At 53.2% G+C, this 11,158-nt stretch overlaps 1 protein-coding gene across 9 annotated transcripts; it reads right to left on the bottom strand.

Moving 5' to 3' along the window:
* Positions 1-81: 81 nt before the first annotated feature.
* CCDC28B (coiled-coil domain containing 28B) lies at positions 82-10,678 on the bottom strand. 9 transcript variants are annotated; one of them, XM_053268617.1, is made up of 6 exons: positions 10,421-10,678; positions 7,009-7,243; positions 6,092-6,261; positions 4,993-5,147; positions 3,594-3,616; positions 82-2,190 (listed from the first exon to the last, which is right to left on the bottom strand). In XM_053268617.1, exons 2-6 carry the CDS (start codon positions 7,167-7,169, stop codon positions 2,133-2,135), a joined length of 567 nt encoding a protein of 188 aa, XP_053124592.1. In that variant the 5' UTR covers positions 7,170-7,243; positions 10,421-10,678; the 3' UTR covers positions 82-2,132. The 9 variants fall into 9 exon arrangements, with proteins under 9 accessions (XP_053124592.1, XP_053124591.1, XP_053124590.1 ...); XM_053268616.1 differs by having other exon boundaries at positions 10,471-10,678; XM_053268615.1 differs by having other exon boundaries at positions 10,335-10,471.
* Positions 10,679-11,158: the final 480 nt, after the last annotated feature.

Genomic DNA, 11,158 nt, shown 5'->3' with positions numbered 1-11,158 from the left:
AGTCTTTAGAGGGGGAAAGAAAACAGAGATTCCAGCTACCAGTCCTGGAATATAAACCCAATGGAGTCAGAAGCAACAAACTGATGTAGTAACTTTATTTAGATGAAATGTTAACAGCTGTTAAGAAGGGAGGACGATGTCATTCTCAAGGGATGGAACTTGATGTTTCCTTGCACTTGTTTGATCCTTTTGTCTCCAATGAATGCAGCACAAGCAGTCACCAAATCACTCCATCTGCTAATTATTACATTGCAACTTACACCAGATCACTATTTACATAGCTCAAGGGTCAAGCGGCATATGAGGAGAACGGCATGAGTGGCCTGTCTATGTTTGCTTGCTTCCTTGTACATTGGCACCGATGGGGTTGTTTTCCAAATCAACAGCAGTGGGGGCGGGAATGGAGTCTGGATCAGAGCCAGGTAGAGTTCAAGCTCCCTCCTCCATGCCAGGATTCGAGATTCACAGAATTCTCAATCCAGCTAGACGATAACAGGGATCACTTTGAGGTCACATCATAGTAGCCGATGTTACAACGGAAGCTCTCATTCTTGGTGAATCTGTTCAGAACTGGAGGTGTTTGTTCTTGTTGCTATTAACTTGTGATGCTGTTCAGACAAAGGAACATAGGAAGCTGCCATATTCTGAGTCAGACCCTTGGTCCATCCAGATCAGTATTGTCTACACAGACTGGCAGTGGCTTCTCCAAGGTTGCAGGCAGGGGTCTCTCTCAGCCCTGTCTTGGAGATGCTGCCAGGGAGGGAACTTGCAACCTTCTGCTCTTCCCAGAGTGGCTCCATCCCTTAAGGGGAATATTTTAACAGTGCTCACACTTCTGGTCTCCCATTCATATGCAGCCAGGGCAGACCCTGCTTAGCTAAGGGGACCAGTCATGCTTGCTACCACAAGACCAGCTCTCCTCTCCTGCAGTAGTCAGCCTGCAGGCAAAGCATGCTCATTCGCCACATTTTGTATGGATGTACAAGTGTTCCTTAGGACTGAATTTGGGGGAAACTGGTTCTTCCTCTTTGCCAAATCTGGGCACGCAGAGCCCTGATTGGCTGATGTCAGTGATGTCACAAGGTCAGTTCCCCTCCCTGGGGCAATTTTTCTAGGTTCAAAATGGGCAGGAAGGCACATTCAAGTTCATGCTGCAGTAAGGAGGGGGGAAGCAGAGGAGCAGCATAGGCTGCTTGATGCGTGGGAATGGGGGGCATGTTAGACTACAAGAGCAGCGTTTGACTTGCTGCCTAGTACATCTGTCATGTGAGCTGCAAAGGCAGGGAGAAGCCAGGTTGGAACAGCAGTGGGGGGGGGGTTAGGGGAGAGCAGCCAGCCTGAATTCTAAGGAATGTGTAGCCCTAACCACTCCAGACATTACGCTCTGTGTGTGTGTGTACACAAGTATCTGTACACATGCACCTGCTTGTGTGTGAATGACTGTATGTGCGTTCAATCTAAAAGTGGTCCTGGGTACAGCCCCCCTTCAATGCAGGAGACAGGTAGGAAGTGTACTATATGTGTATCAAGCATGTTAATCACTGCATGTGCATACAGCTCTGCACACGTGTACACTGCACACAGATGGTACATGCATCCTTCACACTAGTCTGCAAACAAGGCTTCTGGATGGAGCCTAATTCCAAACCGTGCACCACTTCAGCTGGGCACAAGTGATGCTGCCGCTCAAAGCAGCGGTTCTGCATTGTCCACGAGGAACACCCCAAGTCCCCTTGAAAGGGCACCCTGGATCCTGGGGCACAACACTTGGATCACCCGCAATCCCAAGGCGCAGGAGCCCTACCCACTGCCGCCCCCCACCCTGACCCCGGCTTGCTTCCATTCTGTTTGTGCACAGCTGTCTCCTGGTTCCAACCAGCGGCCTGGGAGTTGGCTGCGTTTCCATAAGATTCTTCGGCTGGCAGGTTGAACGCTGGCCCCTCCCCAAATCCCTGCCTTGGCAAATCAGGTGGCAGCGTCTAACTGGGGACAGCTGTCTGTCCTTCCCTGGACGGTGGTTCAGAGGCAGCCTCGAACTCAAGGCTCTTCTTCGCTCAGCAACAGCGGCTCCTTTCCTGAGGCTCCCTGCTGCCGAAGCTCGAGAGGAGGGCTGGGCAGCCTCTTGGCCTCCTCTAGACCACAGCGGATGCCTCCTCCAAGTCCGGGTTCTCTGCCAAGTGGAGCTTTTGGCTGAGGTGCCACGTTAAGGGAAAACGAGAGGCAGTCAAGCCCAAGGGTCAGACCCTTCTCAGAATTCTCTAGACTAAGACAGTGTCCACCTGGACAGTTTCTGAAGATGTTCAGACAAATTTCAACTCCTATATTATCCCCACTGAGCGAGGAGGGAGGAAGCAAGCAAACTCCTCTCGAAAAGGCAGTACATCCACCCCTGTTCTTGCACTGCTGATACCCATGACAGTTGTTTAGCATGCACAACAGTGGGGACTTGCAAGAAAATACTGCCGTGTGCCTAGCAGGTCTGGGGGCTCCTGTTCAGGACCCCAGCTAACCTGAAAAAGGAGCCTCGCTGCTCAAGGTTTCCGGAGCGGGGAGGAAAAAGTTCACCTTTCTTTCTTTCTCCCCACCCCGAAACCACCCCCCACTGTTCACTATAGTGCTCAAGGAGCTGGCTGTCAACCCTGGACTGAGCACTTGACTGTGAAATAGCAGGGCAGGAAGAAAGCAGGTTTCTTGAGAGTGGGCTCAGGGAAAGGGTGTCCTTTTTCCTTTCCACTCAACGAGACACATCCATACAGCAAGCGGTGGGCAGGGGGAGCTTTTTTCACCTCGCAGCATACATCCCACTGACCCTAAGGCCCACCTACAAGATATTGTAAGTTGGAAGGAGGAGGGAAAAGGCTCCCTTTCGAAATCCAGAAGTTCCTTGACCAGACAATGAGATGAGTCACTCTGGTTTGTTTGTTTTTCAAACCTCTTAATATGTCCCTCCAACCCAACTGCCCATGGAATTATCTATGCATTCACAGCCTCACAGGAGAGGCAACCAAGGTGATCAGGGGCCTGGAGCACCTTCCTTACAAGGCAAGGCTATAATACCGGGGGCTTTTCAGTTTAGGAAACAGACGACTGCAGGGAGACATGATAGAGGTTTGTAAAACCATGCGTGGAGTGGAGAGAAAGAAATCTTTCTCCCTCCCGCACAGCACTAGAACTAGGCATCAACCCATGAAACTGAAGGCTGGTAAATTAAGGACCAACAAAAGGAAGTACTTTTTCACACCATGCATAATTAACCTAGGGAATTTTCTGCTACAAGATGTGGTGACAGCCACCAGCTTGGATGCCTTTAAAAGGGGCTTAGACAGATTCATGGCAGAAAGGTCTATCAACAGCTACTAGTCTGGTGGCTATAGGCCACCTCCAGTCACGAAGGCAGGATGCCTCCCAATACCAGTTGCAAGGGAGCAACAGCAGGAGAGGGGGCACGCCCTCACCTCTTGCCTGTGGGCTTCTCAGAGGCATTTGGTGGGTCACTGTGGGAAACATGAAGCGGGACTGAATGGGCCTCCTTGGGCCTGATCCAGCAGGGCTGTTCTTATATTATTGCTTTCCAGGAGCCACAGGAAGGATACATGGAGTTACTGAGTTCTTCCAGCTGTAAAAGGAAAGAGAGTCAAGAACAAACACTAGCAGCTATTAGTATTTTATCCAGGCTTTTATATAATTGTTTTTATTGCGGCTTCTATGCGTTTTTATCTGTGTATCATTTTTATGCTGGTATTTTATAGATTTTAAATTTAGTTTGTTTTTATATTTTTAACTTAATACGTTTATTGTCATTTTATTGTATGTTTTTAAACTTTTGTAAACCACCTTGTGATTGTTTTTAATGAAAGGCGGTATATAAATGCAACAATTAATTAAATAAATAAATATTGCTCAAAAACAAGGGTCTCAAGTACGGATGATCAGACCCTTGGTCCATCTAGCTCAGGACTGCTTGCCAGGATTCCGGACAGGGGCCTTTCCCAGTCCAAGCTGGAGATGCTGCCAGGGAATCTATTATTATTATTATTATTATTTTAATTTAGCATATTTATGTACCACCCCAAATTCACATCTCTGGGCCGCTTACAATAAAACAACAAATTAAACCAAGCATTAAAACATTAAACTTTAAAACAATTGTAAAAAGTGACAGATTCTGTAAATCTAATTAAAAGCCTGGATGAATAAATGGGACTCCATACAGAAGCTCTCGTTTGGAAGAGCAACAGTCTCCAAGGGACACCATCTGGAATCTGCCCAAGAGGCAGGAGCGTAACCACTGCAAAGCAGGGCCTCTCACTCCAACCCCTTCAGACACTCCAGAGGGATAATATAGAAAGTCACAGAGAGATCCCAAAGGACCAACAGAGTCACACTCGCTTTATCAATTCCCCGTTGGAGATCATCCTTCAGGCTGACCAAGGCAATCTCCCTGGGACTCCTGCCTGCAACCTTGGAGAAGCTGCTGCCAGTCTGTGTAGACAATACTGAGCTAGATGGACCAAGGGTCTGACTTAGTATAGGGCAGCTTCCCGTGTTCCTATGTGCCACCTATAACCCACCTGGAAGCCAGTCTGAAATGGGTCTAGACAGAGGTGCTATTACCCCTGGACTTCAGAGCCAAAATCCAGGGCCTCCAGGGCCCCTGAGGGCCCCCAAATCCTCATTAGTCTGTCTCGGGTGATGTGGTCTCCCAGCTGAGCAGGATGGTGCTCAATTTGCTGGGGTCGGGGTGGGCTCCAAAGACCTTTAGGTCCAGGCTCCAAAATTACCTAGGTGCACCTCTGGGTCTAGATAAATAGTTTCCTCCAAAACTGTCTGGAGCTGAGAGGCCACCATCCCCGCAGTTACCTTGAGGACTGCACCTGGACCTCCTGCATGCAAATCAGATGCTCTTCCACTGAGCAATGGTCCTTCCCTGTGGGAGGTGGGAGAGGCTCTCTGGCCTGGGAGAGGAATCTCTGCGTTCCTTGCAGCACTCACATTTGTCAGGAGCTGATCCAGGTTCCTGTCAGCCACGGCTTTCTTCTGGTCCTCCGAGAGCTCCTCCACATAGACGTCCAGGCTGAAATGCAGGCGGGCCAGCTTCTCTTGCATCTCCCGCACATGCTCCAGTTGCTCAAAGGAACACGCCTTTCCTGCAGCAGCCAAGAACAGGGTGGGGGCATCAGCACGACCCAAAGAGCTCCGGGAGATCGCAGAGAACCACTCCCGCCCTGCTCCTTTCACAGAAGAATCTGACCCTCGCGGGAAGCACACTCCTGGTGCAGGCTCTTTGATGTTCTTTGCATCCAGTTTGCTAATCTGAAATGGCCACTTATAGCTGGTGTGTTTTTAAAAGCCAGCCTGGTGTAGCAGACCGGACGTCGGTCTGGAGGGACCGGGACATGCAAATCACACTCACAGACCATTGGGCAGTTCTGAATTCTCCTTTAAAATAAGGGCCCTGAGATGCAATGTGCACCCTGTTGGACTAGGCCCAAAGACCCTCTGCATAAACAGCAACTCGAACTAAATAATATTGCCAGAACCCAGAAAAATAAACAGCAACTTCAGCGAAATAATATTGACCAAAGCTAGCAAAAGACATAAACACAGCGGAGAACCTATCCAAAACACCTGAATGCTAAACACCGTCTCCCAATAATTATTTATCAGGTTTGCATCTTGCCCTTCCTCCAAGGAGCTCAGGGTGACCTATGCGGGGGGGGGGGTTGTTATCCGCTCAACAACCCTGTGAGGTAGGCTAGACTGTGAAGGAGTGACGGCTGCAGAGCCATCCAGGGGGCCTCACTCCTAACCCCGGCCATCCCCATATTCATGATGTGAGACTCATGCCTATTAGTATCACACACTGGCCAGAACTGGCGATTCCTGAGCTGGTTTCCTCCCAGCCCGCATCCCACACATGAGGGTCTTGAGCAGTGTTCCCTGTAATGGGGATTCCTAGATGTTGACTACAACTCCCACGACCCCCCGCTGCAAAGGTCTTTGGCAAGGGATTGTGGGAGTTGTCGTCAGCCGCATCTGGCCCCCTCTGTCTGAGGCCGGTCCTCTGACCAAGCGGCCCCGAAGCACTCACCAAAGGCCTGCAGCCTCCCCGAGTGGAAGTCGTTCAGCAAGTTCAAGAGCCCCCCCTCCATTTCGTACACATCCGAGACGTCGGTCAGGAAGGAGTGCTGGAGGGGCGTGCCCATGGCTGCTCCGGCGCTGCCTCCGGGCTGCGGGGCTCGTGGCTTCTCCTTGTTGGCCCTGCGTCAGACAAATACTCGGAGATCTGAGCACATCCAGGATGGGGCTGGGCTAGGCAAGAAATCCGTCTGAGAGAGCCAGGCATGGCCTCCAAGCCGGCCCCCAGCACCACTTCCCGCTTTCCTTCCCAAGAATGGAGGAACTTTGCCAGCTGGAAGCAGACTGCCGAAAGCTGCTTCCTGGCACTGAGCATCCAAGGAATTTGTGGGCAGTAGCAATGTCCAAGAACTCCTCCCGTGGGTGCAGCCTGATCTCCTCCTCGTGTTGCTGGGTTGCAACAACAGTGGTATGGAGAGTGCCAGATCCAGCTCAGATCTGGGGGTGGCCTTGTGAATCTTTGGGTAAGTTCACTGAAACAAAGGGAGCCCTGAAGGCCAGCTAGTCTGACCCTCTCACGGCAAAGTGGGGTCCTCTATGCTTTGCCTCCTGCCCCCGGTCAACCCACCCAGTCCAGACTGGGATGTGCCCAGCGTACTGAGCAGGGGTGAATGGGTTGCATTGCACCAAAGCGCTGAAGCTCTTCGTAAGCCTTCCCTGCCCCCAGCGCAATCAGAACATGAGCTGAAGCAAAACCTCCCCCCCACCCCGGATCTCCCCAACAAGGGCATGGCCCTCGAATCAGACCCCCTGGGCCAGACATCTCATCTCTGCCTTAGGACTCTCCCTGGCACCCGGAGCAGGAACAGACAATTCCCTGCAGAGGCCACGGTGCAGCCTCCACCCCACCCCCCCGGCCCAGGGACTGACCTCTTGAACTTGGCTCTTTGCTTTGGCGAAGGGAGGTGAGGCATCCCCAGGGAGAAAGAGGTGCTCTTGCTGGCAGGGACGGGCAGCTTGCGCAGGGCACTGGAGGGCACCGGCTGGGCCATGTGAGCCTTGGGACTCCTCTTCTTTTTCTTCTCTTCCATCTCTCGGGGGGGTTGTCTGTCTCAGCCAGCCACTGGGAGCTCAGGAGCAAAAGCAAGTCCCCAGGCAGGCGGCACTTTAAGAAACAAAGGACACGCAGTCGAACTAAGGCTAGGGTCTGTGAGAACTAGATTGAGCCTCAGGGTCAGATGCAGTGTACCTGAATGCCAGATGCTGGGGACAAAAAAGAGGAGTGGAGACAGAGGCTGCCTGCATACTGGCATCCCTTGCCAACTGCTGGGGTCACCAAAGTGAATGAGCAGATTGAACCTCTGGACATTTTTCAAACCCCACCAAATCACACAAAGGCATTTTAAATTGGCAAGGGACAGCAAGGGTTAGTAAAGGTCACCAAGAGGAATGAGCAGATCAAACCTCTGAACGCCCCCTCCCACACAAAAAAATCACTGAAACACCACCACCCCTCACTAAAACCCCCCCTCACCAAACGCGGATACTTCGATCACGGTTGGCAAGACCTGTCAATTCCCATTTGCGTATACTCAAAACCGTGGTGGGTAAAACCGTGGTTGGCAAGGGATAACTGTACTGAGATTCAACAGGAGTCACCACTGGTGGAATCCATGAACCCATGGCCTGATTCAGCAGGGCTCTTCTTCTGTTCTGAGCCTTCCGGGAAGAGCAGGATATAAATGTAATAAATAAATACATGTTCTTAGAATGAGTTTCTCTCCTTTTCTGTGTGTGTTAAGTTTAAGGTAGTTTTACGGTTTTAAAACCATAATTTTAATCTCCTTCTGCTGCTTCCAAGGGGTTTTCTGACGATAAACACTGGAAATTCTCTTCTGTCAAGCCAGAGACCTCTGGGGACAGACCCCAAGGCCCTCCTGTCCTTAAATTAGTTTGAAAACAGGTGAGAGGGGCTTAGATTAATGCATTGGGGAGGGGATCAAAGGCACTCTGCTTTTGGGGAGGGGTTGGAAACAAAGCCCAGGAAATACAGGAAGGAGGGGGACCAAGTTAAGGCTCTCTGGTCTAGACACCACAGGCACTTATGCATCTGTGCGCATGTGTGTATATGTGTAATTGCTAGAGATGTGCACAGAATGTTTCGGGCAGGCAGGGAGGCAGAGAGGGGGGTAAGGAGCAGGTACACAGGTGTTTACCTGCTTCTCTGCTACCCCACTGCCGTTCCAGTCATGCTGCTCAAAACGCCATGCGCGGCTGCTTCCCTGTGCGCAGCAGGCTGTGCGCAGCCTTTTGCGCAGCATGTGTGGATGCCATGTGCGTGCCAATGTCACGCACAGGCTGCTGGGAACAGGGAAGCAGCCGCGCATGGCCTTTTGAGCAGCACAGCACCGCGATGGCAGGAGGGTGGCCGAGGAGCAGGGAAGGACCTGCGTGCCTGATCCTTAAAGCTAATGCTCACCCCACCCCCACCCCAAAATGCTTCGGCTCAGGCAACCCAAATCGTTTCGGCGCCTCTATAATGAGCTGCCAAAATGCTTCGTGCACATCTCTAATAATTACATCATATCATATTGCATAAGCTAATAATGCAGGGCTTATCAAACTTGGGTCCCCAGATGTTGTTGGACTAGAACTCCCCCCCCCATTGTCACCCACTATGGCCTAATGCTAGTGGGATGATGGGAGTCGTAGTCCAACAAAATCTGGGGACCCAGGTTTGATAATCCCTGCTGCAACAATGAAGTCTTCTCACCCAGTTTATCCTGGCTCCGCTTCCCTCTTCCCTCTGTTGTTTACCTTGCATGGATTTTAGCCTGCATGCTCCTTGGGACAGGGACTCATCTTCTAACCCTTAGTGAAGTGCCATGCCCACAAATGCGACTATATAACACTCACTCACTTGCACTTGCATTTTTTTCATTTATAACTTTGCAGCATCTCCTTAGAGGGACACTAGTTAGCCACATTATGAAAACGCTAATTTGTGGCGGCGGTGGCAGCGGCTAGAGTAGTAGAAGAAGGCTTAAGATGGCTGGGCTGGACTAGAAGACCTCCGAGGTCCCCTCCAAATCCCTAAAATGCCTCTTCCTGCCTACAAGTAGCATCATCGGAGGCCCATTTGGAGCCGGGGATGGAAAGCAACGGGGGGGGGCCCTCTCCGCCCCGCCCCCTCCCGGGACTCCAACCAGGCGGGTTGCCATGGCAACAACAGGCTGACAGCTGACAGTCGGGGGGGGGGCAGGGAAGCAGCAGGGCCAGTGGTGATGCTGGTGCTGCTCCTCTGGGGGATCCCTTGGCGGGTGGGGGGGGAATCTCGTTCTGATGCTGCGCCAGCCAGACGAAGCATCCCCCTCCATGGCAGTGCTTCGGGAAAGCCGCCGCCGCCGCCGCCCTCCCCCCCATTCGCCCTTGGCTGGCCCGGCTGCCCTCGAGCCGCGCTCAAGCACCGCCCGCAACTGCCGGAGAGAGCCAATTTCAGCGCTTCGCGGCTCGACCAGAATAAGCCGCCCCCCTCCCCGCGCCGCCCCTCTTTCCCTTCCTCCCACTGCTCATCAGGGCAGCACAAGAATAGCCGGATCAACACAGAGCGGGGGCGGGGGGAGGATAGAGTTGCAAGCCCAGGCACGCTTACTCGCGAGTCAGGGCCACTCAATGGGAAGGGCCTCACTTCGAGTCGGAGGGCGCCAAAGGAGGCAGCTCGGGTGGCTCCTCTCTGGCGCCGCGCTGCCTGCAGGCTGGCCGTTCGTCCGGCGCCACTGGCTGGTCTCTCTCTCCCCCCCCCTCAGGAATCTTACACGGCAGCAAGGGACGCCCGCCGACGTCGCCATCGGGGCCACCGCGGGCGCGTCCTGCCAAACAGCTCCGCGTTCCAAATCGGAACGTTCGCGCCGCCAACGTTCCATCCCCCCCCCGCACCCGGGGCGAAACTGACCTCGGCAGGGATTTGCGGACGAAGGGCGCGGGTGTCGGTGCCCACCCTGCACACCGGCCGCCGCCGCCGCCGCCCCCGGTTCTACCTCGGAAGGGGCTTCCTTGCGGTGCCCTCCGTGCAAGGGCGTGGGGGGTGGAGGAAGACCCAGACTCCTCCGCGTGGCATAGGCGGCGCCAGAGGGGAGGGGTGCCCCCCACCCCGACAAGCCGCTATCCGCCCCGCCCCACCTCGTTGCAGCAGGACCCCTGTGAGGCCCGGGGACGATACGTGGAGCATCACTCCCGCCCCCCACTTGCTTGCTTACGAGTCCGCATCCTCCTCAGAAACAATGGGGCTCCCGAGAGAACCAAGTGTGGTGGAAGCAGGCAGGAGCCCGGTCGGTACGCTGACCTTTCAACAATCTGGCGTGTGTGTGTGGGACAAAGCACGCACGCACCCACCCCGAAAAGGCACGCCGCCTTTCATGGAGCCTGCCGCTGAGCCGAGCCTTTTACGGTGGGCCTGAACCGGCAGACGCGCGAGATCGGATGCAACGCTTTTGCTCGGTCCCCGGGCTACGGGATCTCCCCTCTTGCAGGCTGAGCCTCCAGAGAAGTTAATTCCAGCTGTTTGTTCTGAGCCTCCGGCTTAAGTTCCAGGCTGCGTGGTGGGGCTGCAACCCGGGAGTGTGTGAAAACTGTTCTGGTCACGTGCAGAGTGCATGTCCATCAACACCAAATAGAACTCCCTGGGGAGTAACGCCAGGCAATCTAATTGGAATAGTAGCCCAGTGGATGGGGTGGCTAGGGCAGGGTAGCCGAAGGCTTACTTTTGGCCACAGAGCCCCTTCCCCCATTTGTTATTCGGCACCATAAGGTGTGAACCCCGCTTCTTGCTTTGGGCAGCACAAGATGCTGACAGCTGGTATGTTACCACCCAGGTAACATCATGCCCTTGGTCTGCTGCAACACATTAAAGAAGGGAATGGGACTGGTCTCTACCCAAACTGAAGACTCTGAATTTAAGACGCCCCCCCCCAAAAAAAAGTAGAGGTTAAATACAGGAGATGCCCACATTTACTTGAAGGAACAGGACTCTAATTTAAGACTACCTCCTGATTTATATTTTAAAAACTTGAGGGGGGGACCT

Source organism: Hemicordylus capensis, chromosome 7 (genome assembly GCF_027244095.1).
Source record: "Hemicordylus capensis ecotype Gifberg chromosome 7, rHemCap1.1.pri, whole genome shotgun sequence".
Taxonomy (NCBI): Eukaryota; Metazoa; Chordata; class Lepidosauria; order Squamata; family Cordylidae; genus Hemicordylus; species Hemicordylus capensis.
Note: the sequence above shows the minus strand (reverse complement) of the source record. Positions and strands in the feature narration are given on the sequence as shown.

What these genes read in the sequence shown, in the direction of transcription:
- CCDC28B (XM_053268617.1), bottom strand. Translation starts at nt 7,169, where the DNA reads ATGGAAGAGAAGAAAAAGAAGAGGAGTCCCAAGGCTCACATGGCCCAG. An exon ending in CAAAGAGCCAAGTTCAAGAG is followed by an intron (nt 6,262 to 7,008) that starts GTCAGTCCCTGG and finishes TGTCTGACGCAG; the next exon opens with GGCCAACAAGGAGAAGCCAC. An exon ending in TGGATCAGCTCCTGACAAAT is followed by an intron (nt 3,617 to 4,992) that starts GTGAGTGCTGCA and finishes TTCCTTTTACAG; the next exon opens with CTGGAAGAACTCAGTAACTC.